The 24,292-nt window shown below is 40.7% G+C and overlaps 1 protein-coding gene across 1 annotated transcript in view; it reads right to left on the bottom strand.

Annotated features, from left to right (window-relative positions):
- ADAMTS16 (ADAM metallopeptidase with thrombospondin type 1 motif 16) overlaps positions 1-24,292 on the bottom strand; it is a 181,420-nt gene that overhangs the window by 76,821 nt on the left and 80,307 nt on the right. Inside the window, exons 11-17 of the mRNA XM_004059064.5 lie at positions 23,279-23,374; positions 13,921-14,069; positions 11,268-11,440; positions 9,336-9,466; positions 7,161-7,284; positions 6,510-6,754; positions 4,242-4,380 (exon numbers count right to left, since the gene is read on the bottom strand). Of these exons, the coding sequence (XP_004059112.3) occupies positions 4,242-4,380; positions 6,510-6,754; positions 7,161-7,284; positions 9,336-9,466; positions 11,268-11,440; positions 13,921-14,069; positions 23,279-23,374 (1,057 nt within the window). The remainder of the gene's footprint in view (positions 1-4,241; positions 4,381-6,509; positions 6,755-7,160; positions 7,285-9,335; positions 9,467-11,267; positions 11,441-13,920; positions 14,070-23,278; positions 23,375-24,292) is intronic.

Genomic DNA, 24,292 nt, shown 5'->3' on the forward strand with positions numbered 1-24,292 from the left:
ATTAAACGTTAAGCCCTAGAAATATCTGTGGATGGTGAAGAGAATATTATTGAAAAAAATGTAAGAGAGGATGGTTTTCAAGCCAGTTTAAGATTTGTCTGAGAAATTTTTGTTGTGAATTGGATGAATATTTCCATTTGAATAAAAACACATCATCCCCAGACATTACAGCATACATGTTGGACAATTTAAGACATAGGTCAAATTTTAATAAGTATTTTTATTTGGAAATAAGTCAGAGGTTGAAGATTAGTGATTTGGAATACATTGGGCCAAGTGAATTGTAGATACTGACTTTAAAAGATGACAGCGTATATAATTTTGAGAAAAAACTGATGTTTTGACAAGGTAAACGAAAGTCTAGTGAAGTCATTACCACACCAAAAAGTCCCATCTCAGAGACAGACACAATAAGATAAACTGGTTCTGGGCAATATTCTTGGCATGCTGTTTCCCTATTTGAGTTTTATGTCCCATTACCAATGCCCCAGATGCTCACTGAGAGTCCAGTTAGGGCATGACGAAGCAGGAACATTGAAATTAAAAAATGCAGTTATGTCATAAAAGTGAGAGGAGAGAAAAAAGAAACTGTCAAAAGGGAAGAAGAAGCTGTCAAAAGGGAGATGAAAGGCATTACCTGGCTGTGTGAAAACCTTATTTCCTACAGAGAGATGGACCCATTGTAAGAGATAAGGAAATGAGATCTCTTTAAATGAAAAAGATTTATCCGTCCTCTTTTGATGCAAAGTAATGTTTCTGGAATGATGCAAGAGGTGGGGGAAGTTTTCCAGCTATCTTCTTCCCATTCATGAATTCCATAACTGCCCCTCGTAGACCCTTAAATTCTCAAAGAGAGAGCTAAGAAAAAGATAATTTAAACGTTTCAAATTCAGAACATCAGGAGGTCTATGCAAGTAGAAGTCTTAAAAATTATACAATATGCAGATAAGAGGAAAATGCCATCTATACTTTCCCTTTTCCTTTGGGAATCAGGTCAAGAATTTTCAGGTGATGCATTGACCTCACCCTCTAAGAAATGAGAACAATAATCAAAGGTTATTGCTCATTGGCAAAGTTAATTATTATCTCACAAAACTGAAAAACTGAGAATGAGATTCATTTTGGATTTTCACCCTCCAATATCAATCATCCAAGCAGTTAAAACATGCTATTGTCAGATACCACAGAATTTAAATCATCTGATTTAACTTTTGAAATTTAGAAGCCTCCAACAGGATACACCTAATGAAGCATTTAATAAACTTAAAGTAATTGAGGATTTAGTTCTAAAGGATCTATGTCATCAGATACCATCAAATCCTGAAACTCCTAAAGTTTACAAGGCAGAGACAGTAAATTCTGATAAACTGCTTAATCAAAATAACCACTTAAAATTGAGTAATGAGATCTTGGGAAATAAAAGCCCTTATCTCAAAAGCAGTCACTGTAATTAACATTCAGTGAATAACTATCTTAGTTAAGACTATTGGGGGAAATTTGACAAGTCCTCCAAACATAGATCAAGGGAAAATTGAATACCAGAACTGAAAGATCAGCCTTCACCCTGAATGGCCACGAAACGTGAGCACCGCCTACGTGTAAGGTCGCCTCCTCATTGCTGATATTTCGATCTTATGTTCAATGGACTGCAACGCCCATTGCCAGGTAGAAGCTGTATTATGAAAGGAAGACAGGAAGTTCGAAGAAAACGTTGTGCTTCCCTGGCAGAATAATCTTTGTTAAAGAATGTGAACATCAGTAATGTGCTAAGTTGCAGTTTGGCTGTGGTGGGGTGACATAAGAATGGGAGTCAGTAAACCTGTTTGAACCAAGTTACCTGTAACCTCTGAGATGATAATAAGGATTGCTTCCAGGCATTGGTATTCATACAATCTTTAAACTTCACAGACAGGAAAGGCTGGTTCAAAATTTCTAAGGAGCATGGCCTGATGAAGCCAAGACTTGAATCTGATATGGCTGCCTCAAACCTGTGGTCTTTCTACCCTTACCCTGTCAAAGGTTTTGACAAGATAATATATGTGAAAGCACATAGTAGGTGCTCAATACATGGCAATAACGTGCTTCTTGCTTTCATCTTGCTTGTATAGAAAGTAATTCTGGGGATACTAGGGAAGGAAAGAGAGAGAACAGGAGAGAAAGGCTGTGGTTTTATCCATCTATGGAAACAGAGGAGGATCGACTATAGTTCAAACCCTGCAGGATACCATTTGCAAGTGTTCCCCTTCCTAATGATACACACATGGCCAGCAACAGCGTGCCTTGATTAGGTTCTGAGTCTTCTGTCCTATGAAGAGGTCAGGTTTTTACAAGGAAGACTGCAGAGCATTATCCTACAGAACGTGGGAAATACAGACATCCTGTACTCCATCCCGCTGTTGAATTGAGAATCCCCGTTTTCCACTGAAATTAAAAACAAACAGAACTCACCAGCTCTATAATGCAGCTCTTTAGAAAAGTGATTTGGGAATGGATTTTGGGTTGATTTCCCCCAGAAACTCTCAATTATTCCTTAGGGATAGTTAGGTGACTTGCAAATACACTAATCATCCATTCCGTGTTTCAGGATACTGAGACGAGTAGCCTGTTAGCAGCTGAGAAAACTGAGTTCCCCTGAATGCTTGATGCTCAAAGGAAAGACACCAGTGAACCTGGTATATTGAAACAGAATCATCGACTGGCCATTCTCTACAGATGTTTCCATGGAATTCATTATACACTTTTTACCAAATGAAAATGTACAAGAAAGAGTTCAAAAATTCATACTTTCCTTACACAAATGTGAAGTTTTCTGATTCTATTATTATCCTAACCAACTACTATTTATTAGAAGAGCCTAAATAGGGAGAGGTAAAATCAAGTGCATTCAACATAATCCATAAAAACATAGGTATGGTTTTAAGATCAGAGGGAAAAGAAAGGAAAAATACATATGGTTAGGAATGTCCCACGTCACACAGAAAGAAAAGCATACAATGTCCTTCTGTTCCACTACTTTCTAAATAAAGTAAACTGGTGGCTGACTTGGGCCATATCACTAGTGTGAGATTTCCTTCATATTTCTCTCTGGTCACTATTAGAGCAACGTGCTTGCTATCCTTCTGTGCAGAAGGTAGTCATGTTTTTCCTAAGACAGTATTTCCTTCAGTCATTAACTTTACCAGCATCCATCATTTAACTATTTCATCCTTAGTTCATACTGGGAAGAATGAACATATGTCAAGCACATAGTGTTAACTTTTAGGACTATTTAAACTTTTTGTTAATCTTTCAGTTTTCCTTTAGTTTCTTCACCTTATTTATTTAGAGCAACTATTGAGAACATGTAAATTTATTTCTATTTATTTTTGTTCATTCACTACCTTCTTACTTTATGCCAGTTCTCATTTATGAACCATTTTCTTTTACTTAAACATAATATTGTCTAAATTAACTTCTTAGTTATTAAAACCTAGATTGCATAAAGCTGAAATCCATTTGGCCAGATGGAAACTTGTGTATTTTATACATATCAGATAGAATTTACTATGTTGTTTTAAACTTGCAAATATTTACTCATCACTGTTTATATCAGACAGTCAGTACATATTGGCTCTGGCTAAAAACTTTCTTTAAGTGGAACTAGCCTTACCGATATAAATGTGAGCTTCCATTGTTTACAGTATGAAGGCGACAAGGCACTCAATTGACCTGTGCAGTTCTTTTTGACATGTTTTTTTCTTGATGTTTTCATTAGAACTTTCAAAATATTCTTTTATTTTCTGGACAAATCTGACTATCTGACTTGCAGGTAAAGCTCTTTCCAGGAAACGTTTTGAACAAGATTAGTTAGATTAAAAACCCCACTCTAGGTCAGTGTATTTTCCATGCTAGTGTCTGTTTCTCACCGTCAACATGATGTATCTCATAATTACAGTGACTTTCATTTGACTCATCTCAATTAACAAAATCATCCTCTAAAAAACCTTAAATTAGATGGAAAGTAGGAACCAATGCGTCTACTGACTTCCTCAGAGTCACACACTGAAGCAGATAAACTGGAGAAGGCAGCTCGGGCCAATAAGTGACACTCAGGACCACCACTCACCACCTTGGGAATGTCACTGCTACTGGCAGGGAGAAGCCCCGGGCTGCTTATTAGGATTCAAGAAAGGCCAGTGCAATGTACCCAATGGCTGAAGGCTGACATGCTGCCTCCAGGAGCAACACTGGAAGGCACCTACCCCCTCCGCAGGACACGGAGCATTCAGAGCGCACGATGGCCCAAGTGTAGCTGGGCTGGGCAGGGGGCTGCTTCTCGGTCCCCAAGCGAGGCATGGAGTATTCCCAGGCAACACCCGGGTTCCTTCCCTGAAACAGCAGCTACAAAATAAGAAAGGGGAAAAAGTAAAACAAATTAATGCAAAACCAGCAAGTACATGCTAAAGGGATTTAGACTACTTAAAACAATAATCAATCAACAAGAAGTTTGTTATGATGATAAAATACATTCAGACTATCATCCAAACTTTACATAAAATTTCTGAACCCTCCCATCTAGATTCAAGCTCATCTAAAAAAATGTCTAGACTTTGTACCCTTCTCCTTACAGTTAGTGTATGCCCGCATGTAAAACTTCAAACACTTTTGCAACTTAGAAAAAGCATTTCTAAGTTATCATTTTTTATTGATACATAATAGATACACATATTTTGGGGGTACATGTGATAATCTGATACATCCTAACAAAAGCATTTGGCTATCTCATTGGTGTTTCTTTGGGATCCCCTGCATCTGAGCAAATCCCTGCATCTGAGGGATCCCCTGCAAATCCCTGCATCTGAGCAAATCAGAAAGAGATACCTACAAAGCATCGTCATGCTTCCTGGTGAATTCAAATAACCCAGGACACTTCAACAGCAATAGGTATGATCCATGCCTGACCAAAGTTAAGTTAGAGCACTTTCTATGGGGAGAGATGAAGGGGACTTTTGCCTACGGGCAGGTACCCATTAAGTCCGCAGGAAAAGGTGTTTTATTAGTAAAGAAGATCACTGAGTCATAGTTTAGGGCATGGAATGGGTTTGGACTCTACATTTCCTAGCTTGAAACCCAATCATGTGGACCAGCCACCACTTCTCTCATAAATGTATTAGATCCTTGAATCTTAGTTGGAAGACTTTTCTGGAAAACTCACCATAACCTGTTGACATAAATCCCATGCCTGCACCTGACAGGCATTGCATGCTGATATGATGCCGATGTAGAAAAAGATCCTCACCCTCCCCTGAGTGCCCTGGCCCCATGCTCCACCCTCTGCTTGATGACACAGCTCCAGTCTCAGTGGTGCTGATGTTGTGGGACAGGTATAAGCCCAGGACAGGGGGTTGCACTGCAAGGCCATTGAGATACTCTCCAGCCCTGACATTCTGAGGCTCTGCAACTCTTCTTCCATCAAGAACAGTTTCCTAACAAGCCCCACTTATTTTCAACCCGGAGGCATCTTTCTCTCTGATTGTTAAAGCTAAAAGCCTTAGATGGTGGGAGACATGATCAAGGAAAGATCATGGAAAGAATTCAAGATAAATTGATCAAGGAAAGAATTCAAGATAAATTTGTTTATAAAGGGATAGGATGAAAGAGTTCAGGGGCAGGACAGGAGATGGAAGTAGGACCTGTGGAGATGCAGCAGCTGCTCCACCTAAACCACACCCCGAATGCCTGGGGAGGCATCTCCCAGGAAGACACAAGAGGATGGGATAGGGCGGCCTGTCCCAGGGAACAGGTGGGGGTATCCAGGTGGCTGTACCTCCACAGCAAGGTGTAGGTGGATGGGGCAACTTTTGAACCAAGAACCTTCTTTCAACTGTGCACAGAAACATAACAAGGTGGGGAGTTAGAACATCCACTGCCCACCACTGCCATCTGCACAGTCGCATGCGAGGATGCTGTTGTCAGAATCTGACTATATTTTGTGAGCCTCTGCATTCATGAGTAAACAGAACTGCTCGGTTCAGGGGGTGACCCCCGCACTGGACACTGGGTTGATGTGACTGCGGAGCTGTGGCCCGCCAAGGTCAATGCTGTGACACAGGTAGGTCATCACACAGCAAGGGGCTTCACCTCTGGGCTCTCCTCTCCTATTGCCACAGAAGGCAGCAGAAATGCTGATCCCACCCCAGACACAGGCGAAGTCAGACCCCACCTCCCTCTCCCGAGAGTGGCCGCATCTCACGGCTGTCGAGCTTACAGGACAGAAGAAGACTTCTGCAAACACCTACTGCTAAAACCCCCAATGGGAACACAGGTGAGCACTTAAATACAAACGTAATCATACACCAAAAAGTGAATGATGATAAAAACAAGCCTGCTGCCTCATTCCGGCTATGGATGGATCACTCTTTTTATAACTGTTTACATTCTTCTTAAAATTATGCCAACAGCCATTAACTCACACAGACACCAGAACACCCCCAGAATCCAAGCCCCAAAATCAAGAGGCTGGACTTTACCTCCACAATCAGTGTCTCGTTGGTTGGTCCAGTAGCGATTAAGTTCTCGGGCTCATTATAGGACCGTCTGTAGTCGAAAGTAGTGCCCGAAAATTTGTACCGGCCGGGCCAGTCCACGGTCCAGTGCCCATTCAGGTAGTACCTTCTGAGGGCATTGCGCACAGAAATGTAGGAGGTAGAGACGTTCATTTCATAGATGCGGATACTCCGGGCTCCAGAAGGAATGGTGACCATGTGATAATACTCTAGATAAAGGAAATGGGGAAGATACAGCTTTTCATTCCAGAAAGCAGGGGCAAAATCTCTAAGCAACCCCAGTCCTCAGTAAACAAAACCTGAGAATCCACATTTGGAACTGGGTGAAGACGTGTTCTGGTGATCAGTTGCCTTAGAACTACACCCGGCTGCTTTTTATCAATTGGAGCAGAGCTCCTGTGATGGTCACTTTTCCTAAGAACAATTTTATTGCAAATAACTCAGCAACCACTTCCAATCAAAGCAAGAGGCTCGAGAAGCAAAGCGCCAGCTGAGGCAGGAAGTAAGGCAGCGGAAGGAAGTCCTGCTGTTTTCACTGTCACCTCAAGCTCTGCTAAGAAGCCCCACTTACAATCTTCTTTGCCCAAGGCTTGCAGGCAGCTCTAAAGTACTCACGGTTGGTGTGGTGGTGCTTGGTGTAGAGACCCCTGTGAATCGTGCAGGCTGAGTTATTCCCGTTACACACCCCACAGATGTCTTCAACAGCATCAGATCCAAGGACATTGTCACATCCAACTCTCTGGAGGGCCCACGAGGTCACATGTCATTCATGAAAGAAAGGACAACACAGCAATACTGTCACCAATCTCAGGCAAGAAACCTCCTCCCCACTAGAGTTGAAAATTTCACCAACATAGGGTAGTTAACAAATATTTATTGGATACCTAATATGTGCACAGCGGGGCTACAGTGTTACCCTTCAAAAATGTAGGAAGCTTTTAAACTGTGAACCGTAACCTGTCCTCTTTAGTATTGTTACACAAGTGGCCCCAAATTAAACCTATAGGTTGTCATGTTGGAGCGATGGGTGAATTTCACACTGACCTAAAGGGCTTAGTACAATGACAAGCAATGTGTCTACACAAGGTTCTAATGAAATATGCCATTGTGGGCTTTAATTGTCTCATGCAATGACAGAGAAGGAGCAGATGACACACAGAAATTCTCCTCAGTAGTAATTACATAAAGGGCATGTTTATTCACTTCCTTAGAATTTTAGGAGCTCTTTAAAATTACTCTGATGTTTGTTTGTATTACACTTTCTAACAAAGAGAATAGGCTCTATATGTACAAAAAAAATCCATTCAGAAGCAAAATAACTACAATTCTTGGCTTGAAATCCATAGGGCCAGATGTATTTCAGAACTTACAGTGTTTTTTAATTTTAGGAAGGTAATAGATACTACCTTTCTAAAATTAAAATTTTAGACCTATGTCTAAAAGGTGACGAATGTAATGCATATGAGAATCCCACAAGGGCTTAGGGTGGCATCCCATAATTAACTAATTAATGTTTCTATAGTAAAACCCTACATATTTACAGTAAGTGAGATAAATAAAACCAATCAATTGTCTCACATCAGTTCAGGGCAGGCTTTGCCACCAAACAAATTCAGGTCCCCCACATTTTCACAGGTTTTTGGATTTCAGAGTTACAAATAAGGGATTATGACACTATATCATTAAGAATACCAAAATACAATAAAATAGTGAACACATCAATTAACAATTAGACAAAATTGAGGACTGTACAGCTGAGGTACAATGAAAGAGATCTTAATGGAATCATCCAGCCTAACCCTCATGTATTAAAAATGATTACACTAAGGATCTCAGTGGATGATTCAACTTTACCACGGTCAATAATTTAGGGGAAGCGAGAACTAGAAAAGATGTTTTTGGACTCCGTAGGATATGCAGATTGAAAAACTTCTTCATTTGGAACCCCACTGTCTACATGCAATGTGTTTGATCTGCTAACACCTTCACTTGGTTTATAATAACATTTTTTTCCACCCCTTCCCTCTGCCAATCAGGGTAAGGGTAACATCAGTCACTTAAGTTCCCTTAGCCGCCAACACTTCCCCAGCTTGTCTCCTGCATCCCTGTCTGCCCGCCCTCCTCAGTGAAAGTGTAGCTGCTCTATGTTGCTGAGGCCTCTGTCCGAGCTGCGAAGTGGCCCAGGCTCTCACCCACCCCTGCTTCACTGACTCTCCACACTACTGCCCACAAACCGCAACCAAATCCTGTGGCTCCGCAGTTCCCAGACTCAATGCCTGCTCTATCTACATGGACACAGGATAAAAATCCCAACTCCTCATCCAGCCTTGGAGTCGGCCTTGGAGACCCTCTTCTCACCCCAACCCTTCCCACAGCATCCCCCAGTCCCCCACTTTCCCTCTGGGCGTTCTGACGACTGAATCGGCGGCTAGCAACCCATGCATCTGGCACCACCACGTCCCCTCTCTATTTTCCTGACATCCCGCTTCCAACTCACCCTTTCAGATCTAGCTTGGATGTGGATGTTCCCTTCTCCTAGGAGCCCCACGAATGTCCCAGACCCACATCTAAGACAGAATGGGCCCCTCCCTCTCCTTATGCTCTGCACACACTTCCACTGCAGCAAAGCAGCGTGTCATCAATGTGTTCTTCTGGCTTTCTCCCCACTGGGCTGCAACTTAGAGGGAAAGGCTTGTCTTACACGTCCAGTCTTTCTAGCCTCTACAGGATGCCTGACACAAAGCAGACTGTCTGGAATCATTTGTTGAATGAATGAAGGATCATGATTACCTCACATATCCCATCTATACAAACATTACGGCTATCCTCCGAGCATGGAGTCCCATCTTTGACTTTATTTGACAAAGAAAAGAAGAAATCAAATCCTTCTGCGATACAGTAGAGTTTGCATAAGTCCTGATCTTAAAAAGAAATACACACACAAACACAAATAAGAAAAATACTTAAGCTCTGATCATTTTTGCTCTGAATTTTAGATAGACTTTCTTTCTTCCCCCATAAAATAACTCCCACACAATAATACATTACAATGGCATTTTTAATGGTTGCCTCATTATGTTTTGTTTTGTTTCTTTATTTATTGCTTCAATGTTAAATTTTACTCTACAGTGTCCTTTAAGACCTTTGATTTTTATACAGTGTTTGGCACATAGTAGGCATTCAATAAATATTTGTTGGCTACAACATTAATGCTTTACTATTTCACTAGTATCATTAACTACTGTCTTGTAGAAATGCAAAAAAAAACTACCATTTTGTAGTGACACACAAAATTCTTACAGATAAAATGTAATAAAAGAATCAAAAACATCACTGAATTTCTTAATGCATTTGGTAAAACACATAAAAATTAAACCAATAAAAGGAATAACTTAGATGAAATCTCGAGAACAATGTTTTCCACAAATACAATAAACTGTTTTAAAATATTGGTACCTAGAGAAATAGGAAGGTTACTTCCTTCCTAAATAATCCATTTCAAGGTTTTTTGGTTTATATTTAATATGAACTTTTTTCAAACCATTTTGCCCCTTTTGTTCTCTTCTTGGTAAAAAAAAAAAAGGGGGGGGGACAATTAATGATGAAAATTTTGTCTGTCTTAGAAATTTTTATAGGCCTGAGACTCATCGACAGATATTTTCCTTATCATTCAAGATCAGAGGCCCAACTGAATAATTCTAAGAATCAAATTTAGTGTGTGCTTCCATGATTAGTGTGTGCTTCCATGATTAATGAGCTTATTCACTGAAGATTGGCAGTGAGGAGGAATACACACACATTTTTGAACCACGGTTTCAAAGTTCATTCTACCTTTCTCTCCTCCCTAGTGGCCTGTATCACACTGGCTTCATTTGTACAGATTTAGGAGTAAAGGGACAACCAAACATGCTTCTGGGAAATTGCTTGTAATTTCCTTTCAGAATTTTCTAACTGCATGAACCTGACACTGTGAAAACACTGTATGCACTGAGATGATGAAGGTGAATGTCAGATGGGACGTCCCACTTATGTACATCCAAAGGGCTTCTGTCATTTTTTCGGCCAATGTTCCCAGTTTCAAGCAATGAGATGATTAGGTTTTCTTTGAATTTCTCCTTAATTATGCCACTTGAGCTACTGACTTTAAGTTATTTTAATCATGAAAACAATACTTATTTCTTTCCCACTGGGGAGTAAAGTCTTATACATGCCACAAATAAACTTCTTGGTGTATAGTTATAGATCAAGACTTTCTGAACATACTCTGCTTCAAAATTGTTCCATTTTCTAAAATATACTGAAATTTCTTCTTCATTCTTTGACAATTATAAGTAGTCAATGGGTAACTTGCTTATAGCAACAACTACTGTAATTCTTAATTCATCAACTACTGTAATTCTTAATTCAAAAACATACTGATTCAATTTCCATGCAGGATCTACTTTGTCTTTTTTATCACTTCTTTGATGAGTTTCATTGTATTATGCACACGCTTTCTATCTGGTGTGTTGATTTCTGACCTCACCGCTGGTGAAGTTTAGATAAGAGGTCGTGATGGTGGGGCTGGCAAAATAAAACTAACCTCCAGGAGAGAATATGCGACCCTCACCTCCCAGAGCGACGTCTGGTTTACTTGTGCACCACACTCTCAATCATGTACTTCTTTAAAAAGTAAAGGTAGTAAAGCATGAGGCTATTACCCGAAAGCAGTTTGAGATTTACCTTCTACTTGAGTGTAAGGCTTCCACTTGTAGTGCCGCCCTCTGAATCGTCTGCTGTTGTGCTCGGCACACTGAGCAGCACGGAAGTCAACACTGTCCCGGGGACATTTCTGACTGTTGCAGAGCTTCAGGGTGCGAGTGGAGCCCTCACAGAACTTCCCTCCATGCGATGGCCTGGAATGTGTATTTTGAAGTTAGAATTTTCATATTTTAGTAGCTACTAAATTCTTTAAAATTAGGCTTATTGGAGAGATGAAGCTAAGAGTGTTAGAGTGAGTAACCAGGAAAAAAGTGGATTCCTTTTTTTTTTTTTGAGATGGAGTCCCGCTCTGCCACCCAGGCTGGAGCGTAGTAGTGTGATCTCGGCTCGCTGCAACCGCTGTCTCCTGGGTTCAAGTGACTCTCCTGCCTCAGCCTCTCGAGTAGCTGGGACTATAGGCACACGCCACCACACCCAGCTAATTTTTGTATTTTTAGTAAAGACGAGGTTTCACCATGTTGGCTAGGATGGTCTTGATCGCTTGACCCTGTTGTCCACGCACCTCGGCCTCCCAAAGTACTGGGATTACAGGTAGGAGCCACCACGCCCAGCTGGAAAAGTGGATTTCTAAGTGGTCTAGGACACATTCCTACACACGAATGGTAAGGTTGCACTCCCTTTTCTATTGAGTGAATCCTTTACAAGAGCAGCAGGGCAGGCTGGCCTGTCTTTGCTCCTCTCTGGGCCCAGTGCCTCTGCAGTGGTGAGGCAGGGTGGGCAGGGCTGTCCTCACCCTGCACAGGGAGGGGCTGATTGAGGAGGACCACACTTTCCCAGGATAGCACATTTGAGAGAATGTGGAACTCAGAGGGAAGTTCAATGACTTTGCTTTCAAGACGAAAATTTCTTTCCACCACCAGTCTTCTGGTGACAAGGCCAGGACCCAAAGACCAAGACTAAAGAACGAGTCACCTTTGCTGGTTGGCACTGACAGCTCACCCCAGAGAATTTGCATGTACACACTGGTAATGCGGGCAGCGCAAGGGATACAGTGGGGCGTAGGGGGTAAGGTGAGCTCATGCTTTAAAGATGGGACTGAAACAACAAGCCAAGTGACACATCTTAAACAAGCTTAAGGGCAAAGGGAGATGTGAAAAACACCAGTCAGAATGGCTACTATTAAAATGCTAAAAGATAACAGGTGCTGGCGAGGTTATGGAGGAAAAGGAACACTTATACACTTTGGTAGGAGTGTAAGTTAATTCAACCATTGTGGAAGACAGTGTGGCAATTACTCAAAAACCTACAAAAAGAAATATCATTTGACCCAGCAATCCCATTACTGAGTATATATCCAAAGGAACATAAATCATTCTGCCATAAAGACACATGCACGTGAATGTCCATTGCAGCACCTTCACAATAGCAAAGACACGGAGTCAACCTAAATGCCCATCAATGTTAGACCAGATAATGAAAATGCAGTACATACACACCACGGAATACCATGCAGCCATAAAAAAGGAAGAGATCATGTTGTTTGCAGGAACATGGATGGAGCCTGGAGACCTTTATCCTTAATAAGCTAACGCAGGGACAGAAAACCAAATACCGCATGTTCTCACTTATAAGTGACAGCTGAATGATGAGAACACATGGACATATAAAGGGAAACAACACACACTGTGGCCTGTTGGAAGGTGGAGGGTGGGAGGAAGGAGAGGACTGCAAAAAATAACCAATGAAAACTAGGTTTAATACCTGGGCGATGAAACAATCTGCACGACACACCCCGTGACACAAGTTTGCTTATGTAACAAACCTATACTCTACCCCTGAACTTAAAATAAAAGTTAAATTTAAAAAATTAAAAATTAAAGCCTCTTCACTTCCGCACACTGGTGATGCTTCTCACATTCATTCTTCTTACAGAAGCTGGCAGTTAAACCTCCTGTTGTGAAGGTAAATATATTTGATGGAAAACCCCAAATTTGCTTTTTTCCATGTAAAACCATTGTTCTCACTGATCTTATTTATTTGTATTCTATATACTTTTCTTATGATTTATTTATTTGTTTTAGGCAGATCCTTGGTATGTCAAGTAAATGTGGTTAAAATTCAATTCCTGAATATCACTGTTGGTGCTGTTATTTTTTGCTGTGGTCAGGTAGTTATAAGCATCTTAAGTTACAGCACAGAGAGGTAATTAAGAAATGCTTGAGTGAAATACCTTTCCTATTCAGTGCTTCTTACGATTATATGTACAGCACAGGCTTGCTATTAAGAGCTGAGGCCGGGCGCGATGGCTCATACCTGTAATCCCAGCACTTTGGGAGGTCACGGCGGGTGGATTGCCTAAGGTCAGGAGTTCGAGACCAGCCTGACCAACATGGTAAAACCGTGTCTCTACTAGAAATACAAAAATTAGCAGGGCGTGGTGGTGGCACCTATAGTCCCAGCTACTTGGGAGGCTGAGTCGGGAGAATAGCTTGAATCCGGGAGGCGGAGGTTGCAGTGAGCCAAGATCACACCACTGCACTCCAGCCTGGGTAACAGAGCGAGACTCCATCTCAAAAAAAAAGAAAAAAAAGAGCTGAGACACAGGCATACTGCTTGGAGGATTCATGGCATGGAAATCAGTCGTTTGTGAGGAAGGAGGTCAAGGCATACTTACTTGGGGTTGGTGCAGAGGCGACTCCTATGAGATACTCCCCCTCCGCAGGTCCTGGAGCATGGGGACCAAGAAGACCAGTCCGACCAGTGGCCATGGGTGGGCTTGGGGCCTTCATCACCATATTTCACACACTGTCCTCCCCGGCACCACTAAAATTTTCAACATAAATAAGTTGACTTGACTCAGACAGATAGATAGATGGGTTCATCTCATCACTGCTATAAGGCTGAGTAGTGGGGAATTTTGTAAACTATGCAGACATTAGCCTCCCTACACTCAAGTAGCACCTAATATAAATACAGTACATTCAATGTTGTTTTTTTTTTCCTTTCCCAACCTAGCATCCTCCTATAAATTCACATACAGGGAAAATGAACAGAAAAATCATTTTCAAATGTCTGATCTCCCGGAAACTTGACACTTTTAATGAAGGAGTGTTATCTGAATACTTAGTCTGGCTGTTCAACTCCCAAGTCGGTGAACTCTGACCTGTCCTGAAAACAAGGTGCTTTTCACATCTCATGTTCAGAACAGAGAGAGTCTCAGGTAGGAAAGCACAGCTGGAGGCTCCGCATGGCTCAACACCTTGTCATTTCAGGCCCATAGTCTGTGCTTTCACCCCAAAGCACCTGGGCTCAGAGCCTTGGGACGATTAACTGATGCCATGTTAGAGGTCACGCAGCTTCCAGGGCGATGAAGCAATCCATGTGGAATTTCAGCTGTCCCCACGAAGGCTGGAGATGCTATCTCTTCCCCTTTCTCCAGACAAGTGCTCATTCATTTTAATTCATGCTAAATTCCACATGGCAAATTCACTGCACCACACATCAGTGCTATGCACTATTTAACACCGTGTCCAACAGCGGTGGTTCCCTGGGTGGTTTGGTGTGAACTTCTAAGATTTTAAAGGTCCAGACTGTCTGTTGCGAGGAAGAAGGAAGATGTTTGTCTCTTGTCCTGGCCCCAGTGGAGTGAGAAGAGCTTGGTCTGTGGGCTGAGGAGACCTGAAGTCAAGTCCCTTTTTATCTCCAAGATTAGAGCCACTAGATTTGTACTGACAGAAAAAAAAAAAAGGCTACTTTCATAGGAGGAAAGTAATACTTCTATTATTAGTTGATGTATTAGGGTAACACATATCAAACTACTGATATCTGACCACTGTTGGCACATACTATGGCAGTTCAAATGGCTCCATTTAATGCTATTTAAGTAAGAACAATTCCATTTAAAAACAAGAAATTCTGAAGAGTAAAGCCTCATCCATTCAATTCATTTCTTTTCTTTAAGCAAAACAACATCGTCTCTTCCATCCCCGCCTGCCCTCCCACCCGGTGTAGAACAAAGTCCACTGTCTCAGGCTCAAGGAGAAGCCCATTGCCTGGAATAGGCTCCTGCTCTTGGACAGCCTCCTACAGGTGTGGGGACAGGAGTGAGGTTGCACTGGTTGTCAGAGAGGAAGGAGATGCCAGGTGTGTGCTAGTTGTCGTCGTTTTCTTTTCCCCCCTTTTTAAAAACCATCTGGTCATAGCTTTCTAATGCAGGAGACACGAAACATAAAAACAGAATTTCAACAGGTTGAATAACTGAAAATATTTCTGGGAAAATCTCTCTCGGTTTGAAGATGAAGAACAGGATTCGAAGCCCCAGAATGAGGTCAGGTTAGTGGAAGACAGGAGTGCTGTCTTGAAAGCAAGGATGTTTATCAAAGAAGCACTGTTTTTACCAGGAATCTGTGAGCAAACTCAGTGTGCATCATAACATCGTTGTTGATTTGCTGTTGTTACCTGGCAAAGTTCATAGACTCAGAAAGGCGTATTGACATGGTAATAGCTTTCACTGTTTTGTTTTTGTAAAAAGCTTATTTTTTAATGAAAGATTTAAAGATATACACAAGTAGAGGAAATAGTACAGGAGCCCTTGAAACCTGCAGTCCTGCCTCAACATTTAATAACTCACGTCCAGTCTCATTTCACCTAAATGCTTGTCCACTTTCTCTCTCCCAACACTGACTCCCAGACTTGAAGTCATTTCTTCAAAGCTCTTTCACTAAGGGTTCTCCAAATTAAGAACTTTAAAAAACATAACCACAACACCATTATCATACCTAGAAACCTACAATCATTCCTTAATATCATCAAATGTCTAGTGAGTATTCAAAATTCCAATTTGGTGTTTTATTTTCTCTCAGTTAACATAGAATCACAATCAAAACACGGTTCGTTTATTGCATTCAGCTGACATGCTTCTCATGTCTCTCTCCACATTCAAACTCTCCCTTGACGTTCTGTTTTTCCTGAATTCACGTGATAAAAGAATGGATCTGTTTGTTGGGAGTTTCCCATATTCTGGATCTTGCCAGCTCCATCTCTGCGGTGCCATTGAACATGTCCCCTGGGTTCTTTAGATCTGCTGTAATCAGGCAACTGGATCTAAGGCATTGGTTAGGTTCAGAGTTGGATTTTTGGCAAGATTGCACCATTGATGGCTTCGTGTATATGCACACAGAATGCCTGGTGAGGCCCAGAGCATTGGTGTTAGGATGCTTCAGTGTTCAGGGGATATAGGCTGACTTGCAAAGGTCCCCATCAGCTTCCCACCTAATACTTTTAGCAGCCGTTAACAATCATTTCCCAGATCCTTTACATCTTTGAGTGTTGCAAGACTAATGATATTCTTTTTTCTTTTTCATGATTGGCTGGATTACTTCTTTTAAGAAAAAACAACCTTCATCAAATATCTCAGTACCCTGAGTTTGAGATCGTATAGGAAAACCATGATGCTTTTCTCTAAATGATAAAGAAAAATATGCTAATGTCATATGTTTCTTTTGGAAATGTTGCTTGAGTTTCCTCTTGACAGGAGCCAGGAATCTTTGGCAGGCTTCTAGCTTTCTGACTCAGCAAGGTATCCCAGGTTCATCTTGTACATTCCTTGTGTTGGGAACTGCTGCTTGGTGTTAAAAAAATCAACACTGAGACAAAGGATCTCTCAGCAAGGCTAGTTTACTTTCTGCAGAGAGGGTATACACGCCAGCAGTTTTGCCACCAGAGTACACCGAACAAAGGATACAAGGTCATTTATAACCTGACACATCCACCTTACTGCAGTGTCTGGTTTCCATTGACTGGAACAGAACCTAACATTCTCTATTTGTCCCAATTGGTTAGCAACTTAGAACTTCTTAAAAGAGGCAAAGGCAGAGGAGAACAAAGGAAGGAAGAAGTAACTTGTGGAATGCTGACAAAGGTAAAAACATCTTCAAATAAGGAAGAGGAACAGGCTATGACGTAATGCTTGCTTGGACCAGTATAAGCATGCCAGGGCAAATATTTAGGCTAAAATGTGGGAGCTAAGAACACAAAGTACATTGATTTCTTTATTACGGCTAGCAGATATCTAAGAATGTTAGCACGGGTCTTGAATAAATTTTGCTTCTAAGGGAAGTTAGTATTTATTCCTAATTAGATGGGGAGAAAAGTCTCTTTGAAGAGGAACCTCTACTACACTGTTTACACTTGTTATAGGCCTGGAATCATCCATTTATACAAAAAGTTCTGGCTCCTTTTATTGAGAAAACTAGATTAAGAGGCTACAGCCTCTTAATCTCTTTGAAGGGTGGTTATTGTTACTGAGTTGGTAAATAGAGCTTTTGTGTGAGTGTATCTTTAAAAATTTTAATTTTAAAGAAAAAATACTTCATTAGTTCTTAGAAATGTATTAATTTTAAATTTAGGACTATAAATGTTACTTAGCTTCTTTGATTTTATATATGTATCTCTTTTATATATTAAAAATCTTGGTTCTTAACAATATAAGCACATTTAGTACTTCCTTTATCCTAGCAAAATAAATCCATCAATAATAACATGATTACTGAAAACAGTTTAAAATTATTTGTAGCACCTTTTTTCTCCACTGAATTTATCCCACTTGGAATGTACAGTCTAATACTGGAGTTTAAAGTCTCTTGAAATAATTCTTCTGTTAGGATTCTGGTTAAGCTAACAACTTGATACATTCAAAATGTTTCATTCTGCCTTTGATGTTTAGGGATTATTTAATAGCATTTTAAGTTATCTAAAATATTTACAAGGTTTTTCAGCATTTAGGGTTTATCCTTTTTAATGTAAGCAAATAGCTATTGATTAGTATTTCCTTTTCTTTGATAAATGACAGCATATTACACAGAATTTTTTCCATCCTACGTTTCCACTTAACAATATGTTCTGTTCATCATTCCACAGAAGTATATAGACACGTCCCTCATCGCATTTTTACAGATACATAATATTCCATGGGGTGTTTATCCAACCAGTTCTCTACTGATGGACATTTGCATTATTTCCAGTCTTTTGCTGTGATAATGACTGTTGCAATTCCTTGTATTAGACTGATGCAAAAGTAATTGCAGTTTTTGCAATCAAAAGTAATGGCAAAGGAAACACCAAAAGATGCATTTATTAAGACGGTGCAAAAGTAACTTTGGTTTTTACATCTTTTGTTATTTCTGTTAGAGTATCCTTAAATGATTTTTCTACTTTTAAAAAGTATTAAAACAAAAAAAATTTTGAGAATCTGATGAGAAAGCACTGTATCTTCTGCTAAGGAGGTTGGGGGAAATATAGGTGCATGTAGACACACACACACACACAGACACACACACACACACACACAGTATTAGATCTAATTTTAGGCAGACAACAGACCGGTGGAGCCATCAGGTCAAGATTAAGAATGCTGTGTTGAATATATATATAGATTTCCACGGAAATACCAATTAGGTTTCTTAGGACTGACTTTATCACAGTTTTGTATTTTATTGACAGATACGGTGACTTATGAAAAAGGCTTTATCTTAGAGAGTAAGATGCCACAACACAGTGCCTACGCCTGTGGCGATTACTGTTCACAAAATAAGCACGTCACACCTAAACGCAGTAGATGCAGGGGAGCAGTGTATTAAAGCAGGAAAAAAAGCACTGAGTCATCAAATGGGCATCATAGATCAGCTCTGCGAGCTGCGTGACCTGGGGAAGGCACCCACGTGCTCTGAGCCCGGTGTCCTTTTCTGAAATTAGGGATGATAGAAACTACCAGAATGAGTTCAGAGGGAGGGTTCAATGTAAGGACTAGGCCAAGTGCCTAGCACTGGACCTGATAGAATCACACAGTGACAGCTGGTTTGATTTCACAAGAGAGGTCCCCAGTGACTGAAGAGCTAGAATCCATCAGATATGCATTTCAGCTGTGGTCCCCACCCCTTGCCCTGGATTTCTCCTGGGGTGACCACAGAGGAACCCAGGGTCCCTTTCCCGGAAGAACTCTGGAATGTCCAATGGGGACTGCACTAGGCTCACCTGTAGGGCTGTTTTGAGGATGAAATGTACACAATGTACTAAGCTTAGAATTTGGCATTAAAAATGAAATAAATATCAGTCTATGTTACCACCTTATGCAACCACTGTGGAGCCTCAGCAGCACCCTCAGTAGCAGAGAGAGGAGACGGGGTGCCATCAAGAAGAACAACAGTGGGATACTGACCGCTGGCCACACACACATCTAAACTGATAAACCTCAGGGGTACATGCAAACCAACGACACACAGACACACAACTAATATCAAAAGGGACTGTTTACGTGAGACTTGGATGTCTTATATGGTTTGGCTGTGTCCCTACCCAAATTTCATCTGAAATGTAGCTCCCACAATTCCCATGTGTCACGGGAGGGACCTGGTAGGAGGTAATTGAATCATGGGGGTGGGTCTTTCCCATGCTGTTCTCGTGACAGTGAATAAGTCTCATGGGATCTGATAGTTTTATACATGAGAGTTCCCCTACACAAGCTCCCTCTTGCCTGCCGCCATGTAAGGTATGACTTTGCTTCTCCTTTGCCTTCCACCATGATTGCGAGGCCTCCCCAGTCATGTAGAACTGTGAGTCCATAAACCTCTTTCCTTTATAAATTATCCAGCCTCAGGTATGTCTTTGTCAGCAGCCTGAGAAAATACAACGTATGAAAGGAAAATAAAATCTTGGACCTTCACACTCACTATACCAAAAGGAAAAGTTAAGCTTGAGAACTGAGTCGTGCAAAAACCGCCTCCCATTTTGATTCTAAATAGAGAGATGCGAAGATGGAAGGCCACGTGTCTCCATGGGTGGACTCCCTCACAAATTACTCACAAGGAAGTTCTTTGTGGGCCCCCAAATCTTTACCCTAAAACAGAGCTCTGTTGAATTTCGCCATGACCATGTGAATTAATGAATTAATTTCACCATGACCATGTGAAGTAATGAATTAATTTCACCATGACCATGTGAAGTAATGAATTAATTTCACCATGACCATGTGAATTAATGAATTAATTTCACCATGACCATGTGAATTAATTATCTTCACAGATACAGGGCAAAGACAAGACTAAAATTCATCTCTCCACTCACCCCAGGCAAATGCATATTTGCCTGCTTCCTCTACTCTATGTTTTCTTTATACTCACAAATCTTCAATCCTCCACTCACATGTAAAATGTGGATTCAGTGAGTGTTGACTGAAGCTTCCAAAGAATGCAACCGCTGGCCTCATTTGTCTACTCTCCCCTCTTTTCTTCTTTCCTGCTTCCTTTGCTCCTCTTTCCTTTTTTTTTTTTTGAAACCAAGTCTCCTTCTGTTGCCCAGGCTGGGTTGCAGTGGCATGATCTCAGCTCACTGCAACCTCCGTCTCCAGGTTCAAGTTATTCTCCTGCCTCAGCCTCCCGAGTAGCTGGGACTACAGGCATGCGCCACAACACCCAGCTAAGTTTTGTATCTTTAGTAGAGACAGGGTTTCACCGTGTTGGCCAGGATGGTCTCGATCTCTTGACCTCGTGATCTGCCCGCCTCAGCTTTCCAAAGTGCTGAGATTACAGTCGTGAGCCACTGCGCCCGGTCTCTTTCCTCTTTACATACTGAAGTCATTAAAGTCCTCTTTGGAAAGAGCAGGGATCACAGGTCCTCCTGTGATTTTTGTCCCACCCCCTCCCAGAGCACGTCCCCAACTTTGGAAAGGTAAACCTCTACATTCATTGAGATTTGCCTCAGTTATTCGCTTTGGCTTACAGAGTCCCACATTGGCCACTGAACAGCCAGGTGACCCTGGACAGAACTTTATTGCTTTGGACCATGGTTCAGCTGTGTAATTTTTAGGAACCTACTCTATCTCAACATAGCCTTTTTTCTTTTTTTTTTTTCGGTACAAAGGAAAAAGCTATATTTGAAATACAAGGGAAAATAATGTCAAATATCAATGGAAATCAATTTAATGGTGCCTTTGAGATAAATAAAATGTAACCAGAACATGCAGGTTATTGTGAAAAAGCATCACAACTACATTACCCAGGGAAAAGTAGCACCTGACCACAAAGAAAGCAGGATGCCTGGAGGACCACCTCGTGTTTCACGCAGGCAATAGCTCCAAGGCAACATCAGAAAGGCTGTTGGTGTTTTAAGAAATAGGCATAATTTTGCAAATGATCACCTGAATCATCCATTTTAATCAATGACAGCAGAAAAGTCATGATTATCTGCAGCTTAACACTCAAGTAAATTACCTGATGTCCTTTGACAATTAGAATTTCCACGCCATATCTCATTATACTCACTTTCTTTCAAGAAACTGAAAGCAGTTGGCCGGATGCGGTGGCTACGCCTGTAATCCCAGCACTTTGGGAGGCCCAGGCAGGTGGATCACGAGGTCAAGGGGTTCGAGATCAGCCTGACCAACATGGTGAAACCCCGTCTCTACTAAAAATACAAAAATTAGCTGGGTGTGGTGGCGGGCGCCTGTAATCCCAGCTACTCAGGAGGCTGAGGCAGGAGAATTGCTTGAACCTGGGAGGCGGAGGTTGCAGTGAGCTGAGATCGCACCACTGCACTCCAACCTGGGTGACAGAGCAAGACTCTGTCTCAAGAAACAGAAAAGAAACTGAAAGCATTGCTATTACCATTACATATTATGGATTAAATCAACTGGATCACTGGATCACTAGCAGAATTCAATGAATTAGAAGAATTCAATGATCAATTGCATGCCCTTCGAGGAACTGAAAAAAAAAGCATATTAGCAATGTGTCCAGAATGAATGGTGGCTGGGGGCTATTCTCAATAAGTTTATCTTATTTCTGTTCATTTCTTCAGTTGGCACTGCAATAATTTAACCTGAAAACATGTGTTAGCATTGTTGTTAACATTTTAAAACCTTTCTGTCTGTAGTCACATTCGAATATGTATAAGATGTGATATATTTTCTTTGGCATTTAAACATAATACAACAATGATATTTAGGCATGTTCAAACACCATACTAGATCAATGCCTGAATATCATTTCATATTCACTAATGCCACTAAAAACTCAGATACATAAAAAGCAAAAATAGTTATAGTGATAATGTGGGTCCAGGATCTATCTTTATTAATAGTCTTTTATATTTAAAAAATGTAATTATAAGTTAAATCAAAAGAATTAAAATATTAGTATGGAGTATTATAATTTTTTAAAGTTTTAATAACAAAATTGTCATTCTTTACCATTTAGTAATAAACTTGTTATCTTGTATATTTCTTTTTTTTCCGACTTTTATTTTAGGTTCAGGGGTACATGTGCAGATTTGTTACATGGGTAGATTACGTGTCACTAAAGTTTGGCGTTCGAATAACCTCATCACCCATGCAGCGAGCACAATATGGGATAGTGTTTCAACCCTTGCCCCCTCCCACCATTCCCCCTTAAGTAGTCCCCGGGGTCTATGGTTCCCATCTTTGTGTCCATGCGTACTCAGTGTTTAGCTCCTGCTTATAAGTAACAACATGCAGTATTTGGTTTTCTGTTCCTGCATTAGTTTGCCTAGGATAATGAATGGCCTCCAACTGCGTCCACATTGCTGCAACCTCTTGTATACTTCTTCTTTTCTCTACCATAGCTCTTTCTCTTCTCACAGAGGCAACAATAGGTGAAAATGATGTGCTCCAGGGTCTTCAAACCGATGTTCTGTGGCTTTCACAGCACTGTTTAATGCTGGTCCTTTCCATGATAAATGGTGGTCAATGGCTTAATGTTTCCCCTCAATAGACTGAATCTGTCATCACCTATTGTCTGATTTCTATGTCTATGAATTCCAGGTAGCTCATCAATTTTATTTTCACAAAAGTGAGAAAAGGATTCCTCTTCACAATAAACACAGTGTTTGATAGGAGCATGGGTATGCATATGTATATGAGAAATACATGTTTTAAAAATACCTGTGCAAGAGGAGCAAAGATGCATGGGTTGAAAGACTAGCATCTGAATACGATGCTGTACCTACAGTTAGCTTCTTACCATGTCATGCCCACAAATTGTGCCTTCTGCTGCTGGCATAAATTTAGTCTCACATTTCCTTCCAATACGATGGCACCACAGGGCTTTACAGATGTCCTAAAGAAATTTTGTAAAAGGTCATTAGGATTACATCATATTGTCAATTCATCTATAATAAAAATATCACTGAGAGATTTAAGGTGAAAACAACAGATATAATTTACAAGCGAATGCCTACTTAGCAATATGATAGCATATAATAGAGTAAGGAGTAAGGAGACTCATGTTCTAGACTTGGTTCAAATTAATTCCATCTCTTATACTTTGTTTTATTTATATATTATCTTTTTAACAAAATTATATTTTCTAAATTAAAATGTAAAATATGCTTAATTCAGACATTGCAGAAAACTATAAAAAGTTAAAGTAAAAAAACTAAACTTAATATTTCATAATGTATCCTTCTCAACCCCACCTTCCTGAATCTGTCCAAGTCTGAATTCTTATTTTTAAATTAAGGATGTTTAGGATGCTTGTTCGCTTGTCCATCCATCTATCCATCCATCCATCCATCCATCCATCCATCCATCCATCCATCCATCCATTTAACCATGCATCCACCATCCCCAAATCTGTGATTAAAGCTTAAAATATGTGAGGTATCTTGCCAGGCAAGAGGTTCCATTGTGAACATGACCCTCTTTGCCTCTTGGTCTTCATAGGGTAAAGAAGGAATTTGCTGTAAATCACCATTTGGCGCATACAGAAAGAGATGCCCCAATGAAAAAGATCTGTAAACTAAAAAAGACTCTCCAAGCGCAAGGAATTGTTTTTACTGAGTCCAAAGGAATGTCTCAATGAAGGGCAAACAGTAGGACTTGTGAAATGATGGAACCTTCTGGAATGCTGGTGGTAGACTCAACTGGACATGCTGAAAACATTTCTTAAATTGTCTGCACAAGTGTTCAGAACATTTAAACAAATGCTGCATTATTCCCCCAAGAAATTAAATGGATGCATCTACTGGGTGATTCA

Source organism: Gorilla gorilla, chromosome 19 (assembly GCF_029281585.2).
Source record: "Gorilla gorilla gorilla isolate KB3781 chromosome 19, NHGRI_mGorGor1-v2.1_pri, whole genome shotgun sequence".
Classification (NCBI taxonomy): Eukaryota; Metazoa; Chordata; class Mammalia; order Primates; family Hominidae; genus Gorilla; species Gorilla gorilla.